The sequence below is a fragment of the Sander lucioperca genome, chromosome 9 (assembly GCF_008315115.2).
Source record: "Sander lucioperca isolate FBNREF2018 chromosome 9, SLUC_FBN_1.2, whole genome shotgun sequence".
Taxonomy (NCBI): domain Eukaryota; kingdom Metazoa; phylum Chordata; class Actinopteri; order Perciformes; family Percidae; genus Sander; species Sander lucioperca.
This window is the reverse complement of record NC_050181.1, coordinates 42,084,131-42,101,460: the sequence shown is the minus strand read 5'-3', so window position 1 is coordinate 42,101,460 and position 17,330 is coordinate 42,084,131. Positions and strand designations below refer to the sequence as shown.

General features: G+C 38.0%; 1 long non-coding RNA gene and 2 gene segments (V, D, J or C); all 3 read left to right on the top strand.

Moving 5' to 3' along the window:
- Positions 1–372: 372 nt before the first annotated feature.
- LOC116045106 lies at positions 373–2,661 on the top strand. The segment is given in 3 exon segments: positions 373–967; positions 1,734–1,808; positions 2,144–2,661. Coding segments are annotated over 3 exon segments (558 nt in total).
- A 10,009-nt stretch (positions 2,662–12,670) lies between these two features.
- On the top strand, positions 12,671–13,585 carry LOC118495924. The segment is given in 2 exon segments: positions 12,671–12,875; positions 12,970–13,585. Coding segments are annotated over 2 exon segments (561 nt in total).
- Positions 13,586–16,312: 2,727 nt separating this feature from the next.
- Positions 16,313–16,596, top strand: LOC118495925. Its single transcript, XR_004898381.1, has 2 exons — positions 16,313–16,371; positions 16,463–16,596. It is a non-coding gene; the product is annotated as an uncharacterized LOC118495925 (long non-coding RNA).
- Positions 16,597–17,330: the final 734 nt, after the last annotated feature.

Genomic DNA, 17,330 nt, shown 5'->3' with positions numbered 1-17,330 from the left:
GTTATTTAAAATAAAAACTATCAAATCTAATAACAATTACTTAACTTACCAGAGAGACAGTGATTTCTATCTGTTTTTGACCACATACATTTAAAATATAAATTATTTAAATCTTTTTTGTTGTTGTTATATTTACTTGCCCCGGGCCATGGGGCAACACTTATTGTTGAACATTTTATTGTAGTTGTGTATAAACGTGAACATTGTTGTTAAAAATGATATGACATTTTTTATGAATTGTGTAGTTTCAATATATATTAAAATATATTTTATAAATTGTAATAATTCAAAATTGCTCAAGTATTAAATGTGAAAGTAAATGTTATTTATTATAATATAGAAATATAATTAAAGGAAAATGTCATCACTATATTATGTTAGTAATAATAATTATAGTGAATAGACTTTGTACATTAATCCATAATGTGTGTCCATAATTGTCTTTAGTCTCCATATAAGACGTGCTGACATGAGATGATCCGTGTGTTTGATATGAAGGTGAATACAGTATATGTAGTGAACTTTGTGCTGTATTGATGAGTAGTTTAGTGATCAGAGTCCATGTAGTTTCCAGGATCAGACTGAATGCAGTGCTGTAAGCTGCTGTTGACTGTGTGAATGTGTGTCTGTGCTGCTTGTTGCTGCTGTCAAACTTCAGATGAGCCGGTAGTGAAGCCCGTGGTGAGCGTGTACCCAGCAGCATCCAGAGCCCACCTGGAGGGGAAGAGCTCCCTGCTGTGTCTGGCCTCAGCCATGTTTCCTCCTCTGGTCCAGTTCTCCTGGAAAAGACGAAAGGAGAATGGTCCTCTGGAGGATCTGCTCCCTGATGAGGGAGAGCAGCTGGAGATCAGAGAGTCAGGACGCACCGCCTCCATCTTGCTGATCCATCAGCAAGTTAACAGCACATATAAATACCACTGTGAGGTCCAACATGAGGGGGGACCAGTGGAGGCCCAAACAGAACAAGGTTTGGTGACTGTGTTCAGTACTGATTACGTTTAAATGAACAGAATACAAAAGAATTCTTTATTGTCATTGTACAGGATACAATTAAATTGGATGGAATTCCTCTTGGTGCTTTGCAAAGAAATAAAATAGAATTTAAAAACATTAAAAAAAATAAGAATATACAAGCAATATAGTGTGCAGCTGTTCCTAAAAATATCCTAAAAGACAATATTCTGACTAATCTGTTTACATAGCTAAATAAAGAGAATATTCCACTAATATTCCCGTTTACATGCAGCCGTGCAAAATAGGATTTTTGTTCCAGCGGTGGTGGACTTGTTGGATTATGTGAACACAGCCTCCCTCTTTCATTCCTTTAACCAGCTTCTTGAAAAAGTCGGCATCTCTACAGCAGCCTTGCAAACAGGCCTCAAAATTAACTTTTTCGTTCACCAGCCAAATGGCTAGTGAACGTTCAAGTATTACCAGCCACTCAATAGATTACCATCAGGTTTTTTGGCTGGTGAGTGAAGCAAATCTACCAGCCACTTGCATTTTTCACCAGCATTTGGCTGGTAAACGGTGCTAATTTTGAACCCTGCTTGCAAACTGTTGTTTTTGTACAACAACCATAGCAACGCACAGAGCTGACCCTAATGAAGGCTTGGTGACTGTGTTCAGCAGTGATTCAGCTTCATGTGGAGATGCTGTCAAAGAGAGCAGAGGAGTAGATGACTGACATTTGTCACTGCAACTCCAAACATTTCACTGCTTTTCTGTTTCAGAGGTTCCAGCTCCAGCAGCCTCCTGTCCTCCAGAGAGAGATCCACCAGACCAGCTAGCTCTGGAGGAAGCTGACTGTAAGATCACCTGCTCACTCTCCTTCAATAACCTTTTACACTTCAGCTTCTGTTTTCAATGTCAACACTTACAGTCACTGTCCTGGCTCCATAACTGAAAAGCTTGGTAGAGATTTGACTTGTTTGTTTTTAATAGGGGCCTTTGAACTTTCATGTAAATTGTAGCCGACCCCCGTCTTTATGTGAAGGTGGTTGTCCCGTCTGGAAACGTCCAAGTTATACTGATGAAAATCTGAAGATGTTCTGATGAAAAATATATAGTAGAACATACTGAAACTGTGTGTGTGTGTGTGTGTGTGTGTGTGTGTGTGTGTGTGTGTGTGTGTGTGTGTCAGTGTCCTTCCAGTTTCAGTGCAGGGTGAAGTTGTTCTGTCTGCTGTACACACAGCTGATAGTGAAGAGTCTGGTGTACTGCTGTGGACTCTCTCTGCTGATGATCCTCAGAAACAAGGGACCGTCCACCAACTGAACACATGCTGACTGACTGTTTTCTGCTCGACTTTTCTCACCATCAAATCTCATCAATTCATCTCATTTATCACTTTAATCACTATTCACAAATATCAATTATGACGTGTTGTAGTTGTCATCCTAACCGTATAAATACATATATATCTTAACAGTTACTAAGTTTAAATTCTGTTGTGTTGATACTTGAGTTTATTTCTACTTTTAATTATGACTTGTATAATGATAGATCAGCCGTCTGGTAGATATTTCATAGTTCATAGTATTTTTTCTGTTCTTGTGTTTCTCTTTAATACATTATTCAGAGTGTGGCAGCTTTTTCATTTTTTTCAGTGTAACATTCTTAATGAACGTAAATGAGCATAAATAAAAGTTTCTGTTTTTTTCATCCTTGTTTTTTGGATTTCATTCAAATAATTAGAATCAGAATCATTGTCATTGGACAGCTAACCAAAGATAACAAATATATGTAACCAGTTGTTGTTTACTAATCAGTAGGTGTGGTTGTTCCACACTGGAGTCTTCTCGAGGAAAAGATAGAAATAGCAGATAGAAAACATTTATATTACTACACTGTGTTTATTTGTGCCTGTAGATTTCTCCTAAATTCAGAAAAAGTTAACATTAGATGATGCCTTGTTTGCATATTTAAACATTCAATTTCATAAAACTTGTAATACAAAAACTAATCATCTTAATGTAGGTAATCAACTGGGGAGGTTTCATGGTGATATCTGTTAGTTAAAATATTAACACTTATTTACCTGTAGAGTCTTTCAAATGTCTTCATTTTATAATCCATATCTTTAAAGGTTTTGTTCTCAGACGCTGAGCCAGAAATCTCCACTTCAGTAGAACTTACATAAACCAAACTTTACACTTTCATTCCTATCTTTATTCCAACATTTTTTTACGCAGGGCTTTGTTCAGATATCATTAAGTCTGACTTGTACAACATTGTATGTATGCAAATAAGCACATATTTAATAAGAAGATGCCTTATTTGCATTGCAGACATTAACCACTGAGACATCAGATCAGGAAACACTCATGTGAGTTGTTTGTCATGTTTGTATGAGGACTTTCATCAAATCCAAGTGTAAACTGTAAAGTTCACCTCTGATGGCTAAAATCCCCATAAATAAAGTCCATGGACGTGACCTCCAGGTGGGTCATCATTGTTGCTCTCTGGGCTCAGTTAAACTGTGTGTGGGTAGAGGGCTCAGTGGAAAAAAGGCTTCCAGACCACAAGAGAAAAGACACACAGCTGCAGAGAGGAAGAGGAGTTCCTGAGTGTTTCCAGCAGCAGCAGATATGAATCTGTTCTCAGTGGTTATTAGAAATCATAAAAAACTGTTGACAGCGAATCACCACTTCCTTTCCTGCAGCAGACGGGCTGTGTGGGTTTCTGCTCTGCAGCCTTTCTCACATTAACAACACAATGACAGTTACAACCATCCACTCTGGTTAAAGGATCATTCCAGGAACTTGAGTTTGAGTTCAGCTCTCAGTATTCACTCTCTCAGCTTGGATCTGTTATTAATCTGAGAAAGAAACAGCTCAAATCAAAAACAAAAATAAAATGTAGTGAATAAAAAACAACCATGTGCAGTATATACAAAACCACAAACATCACATGAATTATATTTCTGTTTATTTTTAAGAATAAAGCACAGAAAAGCTAAAATAAAAATGGGAATAAAAGTTTACAAGTCTTTTTCTTATTTTCCCCTTAAATCATGAATAATTGTAAACTAAAACTCTGATTCCTAAAACAGTGGATATTATGAATAAGAATGTGTAGTAATACATCATTATTATACATACACATAAACGTTTAAGAAGTCGACCGCAGTATTTTCCAAAAATAAGCGGTACATCTGTTATCATTGATCAGAGCGACAGAACACAAACCACAGAGACAAACAAGTCATCTTGTTGTTTCACCCCCTCAAAAAAACATCTGCATCTCTAACAGCAGAACTAGAGCGTCCATGTTAACATGTTAACATCAAACAACCTATCGCTGCACCGCCGTAACTCAAGCTTCTGAAAACACAATCATAATTTACATAACCAACCATACAGGTTGATTTCATCTTAAAGGAGCTTGCACACTGCTCCAACAAATACCAACAAACTCCAACATTCTAAAGTTGGTCGCTGTTGGCAACTAGAATGTTGGTAGTCTTTAGAATGTTCATGAACCAACTGCCAGTCCACACGGCCCAGACAGTAACAGACAAGACTGACTTTGGTCACCTAGTCCTACCTTTTCTTATTTGAGTTTTAGTGTAATATAACATGGATGAAATGGAGATCTTGTTGAATGTGGCTGAAGTAGTTCTGGTCTACCTGGCCTGTAAAGCTGCTAGCCGTGTACAGGAGAGACGGCAACCAAGACGAGCCAGGAGGAGACTGTGGTGTAAACCTTGGATATTGTGACATGTGAAACAGGGTGTCTATCCTAACTTGTGTCAAGAACTTCGCTCAGAAGATACTCCAGCTTTTGGGAATTTTGCCTGTTTTGCACCTCAAGGTTTTGAGGAATTACTCACTATGGTTACTCCACTAATTGCCAGAAAAAACACCCATTTTAGAGACAGCATTTCCAGCTGTTTGAATGTTGCCGTTTGTTGTAAAATGGGCGACATTGGTCCGACTTTCTCCAACTCCACCAGACCAGACTGGACATAAACTCTAACGACTCCATCCAACAAACGCCAACAAACACAGACGGCCGGCCCACACTGACCCAACTGTTGGAGTTTGTTGGAGTTTGTTGGAGCAGTGTGCAGGCTCCTTAAGGGGAGAAAATGTAACTAATAGATATCACCATGAACTTTCCCCATTTGATTACATTATTTAGGAAATTAATATTTGTATTACACGTTTTCTGAAATTTCAGAAATATCTTTTGGTAGATTTAGGAGAAATCTACAGACACAAATAAACAAAGTGTAGAAAAATAAATGTTTTCTTTCCACTAATCTGAAAGAAGACATGTTAACACATTTTAGATTGTCCTCATGTCATTTTGAATACATTTGCCATATTTTTCTTTTCTTATTTTATTTTGTTGTAATAAATATCCGTTCGTCTTTGTGAGCTACCTATGTTAACTCTTAACCTCTGTGTTATGTTGTGTAATGTAATTTAGTTTTTCAGATTATTTTTTGGGGGGTTCTTTCCTTGATATACTCACCCATGTCCCTGTGTGTTCCTCTCTGTATACGTGTTTACTGCTGTCTGGGTTGTATTAAAATTGTATTTTATGTCATTTAAACTGTATGTATGTCTAATGTATTCATGTTCTAGCCCTCTTTCCCTTTCCCTAAGTGGCTTAGCCACTTGTCAGGCCTCCATTGTTAATAAGAACCTGTTCTTAATGACTTACCTAAAAAAATAAAGATAACATGCAAAAAATAAAAAGGTATGTTGTTTTATACTTGTTAGAGTTTGTTATGTTTCCTTCCTTTTCCTGTATCTGTCATAAAATATTTTAATATTGTCTGAATTATAGTTTTTTTGGACCCCAGGAAGACTAGCTGGTTGTCTAGGTGACAGCTAATGGGGCTCCTTATAATAACCAATAAAATGATGATGACCTCTGTCTCCTCCTGTTGTTACTTTGACACTGCTGTCCTCTGGTGGCTGCAGAGACTCACTGCTTCAAACTACAGGTCTTGTGTTTCTTTATTTGTGTTTTTCTTGTCTCTTTTTGTTGTTTCTTGTATGCAGTGTTGCAGAAAGTATTCTGATCCTTTACTGCAGTAAAAGTAATGTACAAATACACTGTTACAGTAAAAGTCCTGCATTGAAAATGTTCCTTCAGTGAAAGTCTGTGAGTATAATAGTAAAGTTAGTTAGTTAGCTAATGGACATTTTGAGCCTCACTAGTTAACTAGATGATGATAAAGAGTAAATAGTGAGAGGTGTTGTTCAACTAGTGAGACGAGATGTCTAACTAGTGCTGACAAAGACTGAAATCGTTGAGGAAACTGACGTCTGATATCAAGAATATGAAATAAATGCTTGAGTGCATTTATTTAATATTTTTACCCTTGGTGTTGAAATGGTACAAATGTGTTCTCTCTTTTATGTTGTATCCTTAAATTAGTGGAAAGGTACAGTTCTGGCCTCCTAAATAACAATATTGTACTGTTAGGGGAACATTTTAAATAGTAAACCTGTAAGTACAGAAATGTTCTTGTCTTGTATCTCCATTTCTGAGTGTGTTTAAGAGGCCTAGTGTCAGGATTTGTGCAGGCTTGGACCCAAAAATGAAGAGAGTTAAGACGAGGAGGCAGAGTAAGGTTTCGAAGGTTTATTAAATTAAAATAGCGACAACAAAAAGTGAAGCAAGCAGGTCTAAAACTGGCAAAAAGAAAATCACAAAACACTAGGAACAAAACTACAGACACAGGAAAAGACACGTAATGACAATGATCAGACAAAGAGAGCACAGAGACTAAATACACAAGATAACGAGGGTAGTAACAAGGTACAGGTGACATGAGGGATCATGAACAGGTGGACAGACAATCACAAAGGAGGTAAAACACACAAGGCAGGAAGTAGAACAAGACATGACACAGGATGCCCGTTGGTGCATGCGCGAGCGGCGACACGGTCTTCTGCACGTCCTGTCAGCTGTGTTTTGTTTGTTTATATAATTGTTTTACAATCCGTCGGAATATCGACGATTAAATTAAGTTTTTAGACAGATGATCGTTTAGGGTTCAGAATGAAGCTGAACCCAGCCATCCTGCTGGTGATCTTGATCACTTTTTTAACCAATCATGCCAAACAAGCCGCCGGTTACAACTACCTGGAAGCCTGAATCACCTACACACGAGACTTTCTGTTAAATCTTAAATCCCCTGCAACGCGTTTTCATCCCAACGACACATCATTGCTTCCATCTGACTGTGTCAGGGGCAACAACCCCAAAGCAAGGAAACGCGGCAGAAAAGGAGGAATCCGGGAACGAGTGAAAAGACAACAACAGACAATCACTTCCATCTGTTATGCTCGGCAATGTCCAAAGCCTAAGGAATAAGGCAGAGGAGTTGCGGGCCTGCACTCAGCACCTCAGCGACTACCGGCAATCCTGCCTTATTTGCTTGACAGAAAGCTGGCTCACTGAGGTGGACCCTGACTCGTTGGTCGATCTAGAGGGCTATACGCTGGTGAGGATGGACCGCAACCTGAACTCCGGGAAAAGGAAAGGTTGAGGTGTGTGTGTGTGTGTTTATCAACAATAAATATTGTAATCCTGGTCATATTACGATGAAGCATCAGATCTGCACGAAGGACATTGAACTACTAACGCTCTGCCTAAGGCCTTATCACCTGCCTAGGGAAATACACCAAATCAGACTGTTGTTGTGTATATTGCGCCCTCCGCCGACTCATCAGCCGCTGCCACTACGATTCAGGAACTTGTAGCTGAAGCGGAGGAGGAGGCCCCCGACGCAGCCAATTTTGTGATGGGTGACTTCAATTTATGCAGTCTAAAGGAACATTTACCTACGTACCAACAATATGTCACCTGTTCTACGCGTAATGAAGCTTGCCTAGACCATTGCTATGGAAACATCCTTTTATTCTAAGGCTTTGCCTGGTTTAGGGAATTCGGACCATAATATGATTAAGCTGATGCCTTCCTATGTGTCCCAACTACGGTGTGAGAAAGCAACAAAGGTGGAGGTCAAATGCTGGTCTGCTGCTGCGACTGAGTCTCTTCAGGACTGCCTGGAGTGCACAGACTGGAATGTAGATACTGACGGGACTGACAACATCAATGATGCAGCGTTCGCTATTTCGGGGTATGTACAATTCTGTGAGGACACAATCATCCCCCGAAAGACTATTAAGATGTTTCCAAATAACAAGCCCTGGGTCGTTAGAGAAAAAAAACATCTGTTTAAATCAGGAGGAAGTAGAGAAGAGAAAAAGATTAAAAGCAAGATCAATGACTGCAAAGCAGAATACAAACATAAGTTAGAAAGCTTTTTCAAAAATGATGTTAGGAGAGCCTGGCAGGGAGTCCAATCTATTACAGGATACAAGCCCAAGAAGCACCTTATGGTAACAGAGAATGACTTTAACATGGCAAATCAATTAAACGATTTGTATTGTAGATCTGACACATATGATTTTAAAGCAGAACAGAATGAGGCCATCACAGCAGGAAGAGGCATGAAGGGTGTGGATATTGACATCTCTATGGATGATGTCAAATCTTATTTTAGACGTGTAAATTCTCGTAAAACTTGTGGACCTGATGGAATCAGCTGTCGGACATTAAAGGTGTGTGCTGATCAGCTGGCACAGCCCTTCCATAGGTTGTTTCAGCTGTCACTAGATACTGGTGTTGTTCCCAGTTTATGGAAAAAAATCCCTAATAGTTCCTGTGCCTAAAAACAACAGACCTAAGGAACTCAATGATCTGCACCCTGTTGGAAAAATTGGAAAATTGGTGCATTTGGGAGTAAATCCCCAATTGATCTCTCATTATAACTTCTTGACGGACCGCAGTCAGATTTAACTCGTGTATATCATCCTTAAAAACTATAAACACATGGGCCACCACAAGGGTGCGTTCTGTCGCCTATTTTATACACATTGTACACCAATAATTGTCAAGCCTCCTCTTCAGCCCACACTTATTTTAAATATGCTGGTGACACAGCACTGGTTGGCTTTTTAAAATCTGACATTTCTTCTGTGAATAAATTCCAGAGGAATTACAGGGTTTCACTCAGTGGTGTTCTGATAATTTTCTTGAAATAAATGTGAAGAAAACAAAAGAGATGGTTATAGATTTTAGCAAAAATAGAACTAAGATCAATGGTGAACTACTAGAGAGAGTCTCAACCTACAAATATTTGGGAGTTGAAATTGACTCTAAATTAACTTTTAATGAATGTGCACTGAATAAAACTAAGAAAATGCACCAGCGGATGTTTTTCCTTAGGAAACTAAACACTTTTAGATTAGACAGACACATCCTTGTAATGTTTTATGAAAGTATCCTCCAGAGTGTTCTGTCTTTTGGCCTCATCTGTGTGCTTGGTAACATGCATGTTAAGGACCAAAAGAGATTGCAGCGAATGATCAAGATGGCCAGTAGGATCATCGGTATTCACCAGGTGTCGGCAGCTCAGCTGTACAACGAGCTTATCTTAAAAAAGACTGACCAAATCCTTAATGACCCCACTCACCCTCTTCACCATAAATTTATGAGAAGCAATAGGTCAGCTGGTAGAATTGTACAACAGAGAATTAGAACAGAAAGGTGCAGTAAATCATTTGTTCCTACAGCGATCAGACTGTATAATGACCAAGAACATCGCAGGCACTTTAATCCCACACTGGCACTTTAACTGGATGGTAGATCTCAATTATTTTGATAATCACTCCTAGTTATTATTTTTAAAAATTTTTAGCTACCTGATAATATTAGTCTTTTTCTTTGCGTATCATAAACGTCAGATGTCGGATTGTCTTTTTGTAGTATTGTTTATTTTATTTTTGTATTGTTATTGTTGACTTCTGTCATTGTCATTTCTGTAGTGTTGTTATTCTCTTCTCTATACATGCTTATTGGCTTGTCTGTGGTGTCTATATGTTTAGAGAATATGTTGTGACGAGGACGCGTAATGAATGAGCACATGAATTTCCCCTTGTGGGATAATGAAGTTTACCTTGATCAGGAGAAACAGACATGATGAAGTAAAACAGGAAACTGAAGCATGAAAACATACACAAGGATGGAAGTAGGAAAACAAAAGAGAGAACACAGAAAGAACACGGGGAAAACATAACCATGAACAAATAACAAGGAAACAGGAACACAGGGAATGAATTAACAAAATAAAACAGGAAAAACACAACTATGACACCTAGTCTGAAGCAGTTGTGTGTTTTTACAAAGTCAGAGTCAAAGTTTGATTCCTGACAGCAGCAGCAGCAATATTTGGTCCATTAATTGACTAGTCAATCAATAGAAAATCAATCTGCAACTATTTTCAAAATCAATTGATTGCTTTAGTAATTTTCAAGCACAAATGCAAAACAAAGTCTCAAATTTGAGTTTGTTTTACAGTAAACTGAATAAACAGAATATTTTAAGTCATGGAGACATCTTTCTCTTTTCATCTGATGGTTTATAGACCAAATCAGCAGATTAATTGATAAAGAAAGTAATCTTTGCTTTGTCACATGTGATGGTCAGGGCCACGCTGAATCTGCAGACGCAGAGTTCTGCTGATTTTTCACAGATTTTAACCCTTGTGTTGTCTTCCCCCGTCGACTACTACTGAAAAAATTCCAACGTTTTGGTCGTCTTTTGCAACACCTTTGTCACTTTTTTTTCGAACTTTATATTAATATTTTTATGTGCTTTTTTGACATTTTTTTTTAAACTCTTCCTATTTTTTTGCCACTTTTACCGATGTTCTTGTTATTTTTTTCGAAGTTTTTGTCACTTTTCGGGACGTTTTTGTCACGTTTTACTGTGCTTTTTTTAAATTCTTCTCATACGGTTTTCAACCTTCTATTATCAATGTTTCTTTAAATGCTATAAAATTGAATAAAACACCCAAATTCAGTTAAAGTAGTGAACTGATCATTTATTTAACTCGTGAAGAACGGTGTATGGAACCATCCAGGTTATTTTGTTTTAAAATTTGGTTGAAAGAAACCCACATTTCTGATATAGAAACTTTTTGAAAATGGGTCAAATTTGACCCGAGAACAACAGGAGAGTTAAACACATTAAAGAAAATAAAATAAAACTCAGAATGTTATCACATCTCCAACACAAGCAGAAAAACTGAAAAAATAAATAAGTAAAAATCCACAGATTGTGTTTGGGTCTGCTGATGGTAAACTGAATCTAGTTTAGATTTATTTTACTGCATTCTTACATCCTATAAAATAATTGAATGGAAACAGATGAAGTTAAGAATCAGAATCAGAAGGAGATTAATTGCCAGGTAAGACAAAATATTCAAATATTAATATGAAATAAACAAACAATAAATACAGAAACAAATAAAACATAAATATAACTATATAACATTAAGTCAGTGAGTGTCAGCCCATAAGTAGAAAGAACTATCAGTATTAGGAGCAGCAGCAGCCACAGTAGTAGTAGTAATACCTGGTAATAGTAGTATTTGGGATAGGTCTCAGGTTGGTAAATTGTCTCCACGTTTCCTTCACCTGCTTTCCTTCCTTCCCATCACACGGAGGAAACATGGGAGAGATGAGAGGAGAGAGAGAACAAGGAAATGTGTTTTAGAGGGATGAGACGTCCTTTCCTCTAAAGAGTAACGTGAATTTGTCAGCTGTTTGGGTGGAGTTAGCAGCGACTTTCAGCTGCACGGCTTCCAGGAAGGCTGCTCTCTGTATCATCGCTCATAGCTCCACGATGATCCCTCCTCGATGCTCGCTCCTCAGGGCAGAAATAAGAGCTTTGAGACGGTCTTCATGAAGGAGAACCAGAACAACTTCTGGTTCCAGCGAGGAGCGAGGAGATATCAAATAAGAGACTTGGGATTCACCCTTACAGTAAAGGCTGTGTGTGTGAATCAGTTTGTTGTTGCAGACACTAGGGGGCAGCAGTGTGAAGGAAATGTTCTACTCAGTAACAACAGTAGTTTCATTCAGATACTTTACTGCAGTAAAAGTACTGATACCACACAGTACAAATACTCTGTTACAGTAAAAGTCCTGCATTGAAAATGTTCCTTCAGTGAAAGTCTGTAAGTATCATCAGTGAAATGTAGTTTTGAAAGTTAAAATGTCCCCTGTGACTGTTTTAATATTATATATTAGATTATTGATACTCAGCATTAATGTAAAAGCAGGATTTTACTGTTGGAGTTGGTTGAGCTGGAGCTCATTCTGAACTTTTAACTGATGATTATTTTCATTCTGGATTCATCTGCTGATTATTTTCTTCATTAATTGATTGATTGGTTTGTAAAAATAGTGAGAAATGTTCATCAGAAATTACCCAGAACCCAAAGTGACTCCTTCACAATGTTTGTTCTGTCAAACCAACAGTCCAGACCTCACAATTATTACTGATACATTAACAGTATTAACTATAATTAACTATATCAAAATAAATCAAAGTTAAACATAAATTAAAAAAATAGTTAAACTAAGTAAGAAATAAATTCAAATTATTTAAAATAATCGAATTATGAAATAAATAAAATTGTTAATGAAATCAATTATACATAAATTAATAAACATATTTGAATTGTTCATCCTGAAATTTAACATTTTTACTAATATGTTAACTTTATTAACATTAATAAAAGGTTTTTAAATGAAAAATCAGATGAAATGCTCCACCTGTTGTTAAACTCAGACAGCAGCCTTATCTGTCTGCTGCAGGGGCTGATGGGAGATGTGAGGAGCTGTTAGAAACCACGTGGTCCTCGTCTGATCTCACAGCTCGTCCTTGTTTGGCCTCAGCTGCATCAGAGCTCCACTTCTCCCCAGGTTCACCAGAGGAAACACCACTGAACTAAATGCTTTTCCTCCCAGCTGCTGCTCTGTGCTGTCTGTGTTCAGGTGAGTGTTTCCAGCCAATCAGGAGCCAACAAACTCCACCTTTAACAAACACTGGCTCACACTCACCTTCATCTACCTGTCTGTTTCTCTACAGCGCTGGCTGCCATGGCAACACAGCTGATTCAGGATGATTTAACATTGACCAGGAGAGTTGGTGGAAACGTCTCCTTCAGCTGTCGAGGCACTGAGCAGTGTGACTATAATGATTATATATTCTGGTACCAGAAGAGAGACACAGAAACATTCACATTGATTCTTGCTATCCATAGACGTGATGGTACTGTTTATTCAGGTTTCAATCATCCTCAGAAAGATGATTTCTCAGCTGTGAATAACCAGAACGGCTGTGAGTTGCAGATCCAGAAAGTTAAACTCGATCATTCAGCCACCTACTACTGCTCCTGTTGGAAGGTTGTTCCCCACAGTGAGAAAGTCTCCCTGCAGCCTGAACAAAAACCTCCAGATGAACAGATGTCAAACAGTGTTTGTGACAGGAAGAGATCAGTAAACCACAGCCCAGGTTCACATATTTCACCTCCATCTCAGCCAGAGTCACAAACAGTGTTGGGCAGTAACGCATTACTAAGTAATCTATTACTGTTATATTATTAGGATACTTTCCCCAGTAATGAGTAGTGTAAGGGATTACAATTTCCAAAACAGTAATTATATTACAGTTATTAATCCAGTTAGAAAGTAATATAGTAATATAACAACAACAAACAATAACTAATTAGTTTTGATACTAAGTAATATGTAAGGTAATATTACTTTTTTAAGTAGTAATAAGTAACAAGTAACTGATTCCACTTCCTGAGTAAGTTGTCTAACACTGGTCACAAACACACTGAACTGAGCTGAACTTTCTTTTCTTAACGCTCAGAAACCTAAGGTCATTTTTACAGTTCATTATCCGTCTGGTTTTTTTTTCTAAAAAACCTTGTAAAACATCAACCCTGTTGTCTACACTCAATTTATGAATACAATTTTTTTTCTGGGCTGGGCTATTAGAATATTTGTGCTGCAGTGAGGTCACTTGAATGTAAAAAAAGGTTGTATGACCTTAAAGTGCCCATATTATGAAAAAAAACACTTTTTTTGGGAATTAGGGTGTTCTTTTGTGTCTCTGGTGCTTCATACAAACTTTGAAAAAAATCCACCCATGCTGTTTAGAGTGAGATACGGTTTCTGAATGTGTCCTGCCTTCAGTCTCTGGGTGAGCTGTTCAAAATCGGCACGGCTTGTGATGTCACAAGCCGAAACGAGCAGGCTAACCGCAACCATTAGCTCGTAGCGTTAGCATTAGCATGCTAACGCTAGCATGCTACCTCGTTCTCAATAGCAAAGCACTGCTACTACACACACAAGTTCACCATAATCTACAAAAGAACTACTTACATGTGCGCCCTCATTTAGAAGTCTCCCAGCTAATCCTGCCTTGTAACTGACCAAAGTTGTAGAAACAGCCTTTCTTTTACTGTCTATGGAGCTAGCTAGCTGACATGATCTACATCTGAGCTACTGCACATGTGCAGTGCAATCAAAGATAGTACAGAAGAAGAAGAAGAAAAGAGGTCTCACTCTGTAGCTAAAACAGAGACCAGCTGAAAAGAGGATCTGCAGCAGTGAGAGAGAGCGGTGCAGTACAACAACAATATGGTGTTTTTTGAAAATTAAACCATGTAAACCTATTCTGGTACAACCTTAAAATACAATCATGAACCTGAAAATGAGCATAATATGGCTGCTTTAAAGACAAATAAATAAATAAAACGGAACATGAATCTCACAGATATATATTGATATCACAGCCAATCTCCTGTCTACATCAGTTCCCATATGTATTAGGAGTCACACTGTGAAGAAATAAACATTATAACTTATACAGTTGACTAAATATATACATTTTTTCAAAAAAAGTCCAGATGCTTTTGCCCTCATGACATTCACTTATGCCAATAATCAAATAATAATGTCATATTTATTGAAATCACACACAGCAATGTTCTAAAACAGTTCTCCTATATATTTGGAGTCATGCAGTGCAAAAATAACCATAATGAACATTATAACTCATGTAAGAGGACAAACTATTTACTTTTCTTCAAAAAAGGCCCAAATTTATGCCAAATCTCAAAACAATCTTCCCTGTAGAACGGTAATTAGACTGGAGTGATCCATCTTTCACTCTATAGTCTTTGTTCTCGCTCGGATTCGCTGGAGCGATCTATCTTTCATCTCCATATACTCTTTGTATGACGGACCTGCCTTCCCATTGGTTGAAAGACGTCAACACAATCTCGCAAAGCATCATGGGATATTCAAAATGGCAGCTAGCATCGAGCTAGCGGCAAAAATGACGGAAAATTGATAAATTATGGACATCAAGTGGATAAATCTTGGATATAAGAGTTTGGATTTATTGCTGAACAACGAAAAGAGGCACAACTTCCAGGCTGGATAGAAAACCTTCTGTAAAGGCTACAAAGACTCCAAAGACACCCCCGTGATGGCTAACTCCTTAGCTTTTAGCAGCAAAAATCGCTAAGTTTCTACATTAAACCGTAATCAAATTATCTAAATATTAATCAGAGGTGCCGTTTTGTGTCGTCTACGACGCGGTCGGGTTCTGAGGGTTTTAAGTTCAGCAATTATTTAAAAAGTAGGATGATCACAACCATAGGCGCCGACACCGTGGAGCACCCAGGGAAAATACTGAGCACCCAGTGCCAGACTGCCAGTAGGCTATATTCATTTAAAATTAAACATTGCAGTTGGTGCTAAGTGGAGCGTCTGTCATAGTGTGCCTAGGCTACTAGACAGGTGGCATTGATTCTTAATTCACCACGAAGCTGATCACGGTTACGTGTCAGTTAAACTTCTCATCTCCAATCCTATCTGTATCTGTGAGAAGTGGAGCTGTCCTGAGATGAAAGTCTACTTTACAGCTTCATTATCGACTTAATATTCCAGTCCATTTCTAAGGTTCTGAAATGCAAACATTTTTTGACTACTTTTTTTTTAAAGGGCGTGCGCCCGTGAGCACCCACGGAGGAAAACATAAATCGGCGCCTATGCCCACAACTCTTTCTACTTCAGATAAAAACAGACTACATTACAGTACACAGACATTATAAATGTATAGTAATGGATGTTAGGCGCTCCCCCCCCTGCTCTCTTTTTCCTCTGTTCATCTCAGATGTTCCTGATGTCTGAGTGAGGGTGGCCCCTCCCCTGGATATAAGAGAGGCTGGGAGACAGAAATCTGTCTCTGACACTGGAGCAGCTGATCACCGTTGGTTTCTCTTCTCTTCTTTTGGGTTTCTTTGCTTTGAGGATGGAGGTCTGGTAGTCTAGTTTTCTCAGCTTTGTTTCTGTTAGTTAGTTACTACTTTTTAGTTTGGGGGGGGGGTTCTGGGTCTGACGGCCCTTGATGGGTTTAATCAATAATAGTTAATTTGTGAATACATCTTAATTTACTTTAACTAATCCTCAGGTTTGGTGTTATTCGATATGTTGACGGTCACATTTAAGTTGTGTTTGTTTGCTGTGGCCGTAACATATTTGGGGGCTCGTCAAACGGTCAGGTGTGTAGATCTCTAGAGTGTGGTTGTGATTTGGTGAATACCTTGGTTGTGGCGTTGTGTGATGAGGCCTTCCTGAAGGGTGTGTTGTCAGTAACTACACTGCAAGACACAGACATTATACATTTATAGTAATGGAGAATATAAAAATGTGAGCTGATGATGTTACTGGATAAAAACGTATCAAAGTCAGTAGGATTCATCCTCTGAGGAACATGAACGTCTGAACCAACGATCCACAGAGACACTCTGCTAGTGGGTCTAAAAAGGACATAAAAGAAGAGACAGTCATGAGTGGATTTGGTGAAAGTCCTATTTCAGCAGGCAGTCCTTTTTACATCATTTGAAGTTGGAAAAAAAGGTAATAAATTGTAATATATCGCAGAATATTGCAATATGTTAAAACTACAATAACATTGTATCGTGACATAAGTCATATCATGAGGTGATTGCCACCCCTACTAGTTAATACATAGAACATTAATCAGCAACTATTTAGCTTATTTATTTCAATCAGTTAACTCAAAAGGTTTATGAACATATTTGTTATCGTGTTTAACATGTTTTATTGTGATTTTCTGCCACCATAAAAACCAACGATCAGCAGAACCATCAATGAGGTTAATTTGTGATTCTTTGCTCATTTAGTCCAAACTTATTAATTTAATTCCACTTGAATTCTTGTCATGGAAATGTATCTGTACCAAACTCTTGCATAGTAAACTGGGTTTGGACATCATATGTTTTTAGAAACATATAAAGAGGATGGATGAATTACAAAAAATTGTTAAACATGAATTTAAGTTTTTCTTAACGTTGCTGCTTTCTGATTAAGTCAGTAAAGCTTTATTTAAAGAACATTTCTGACAGA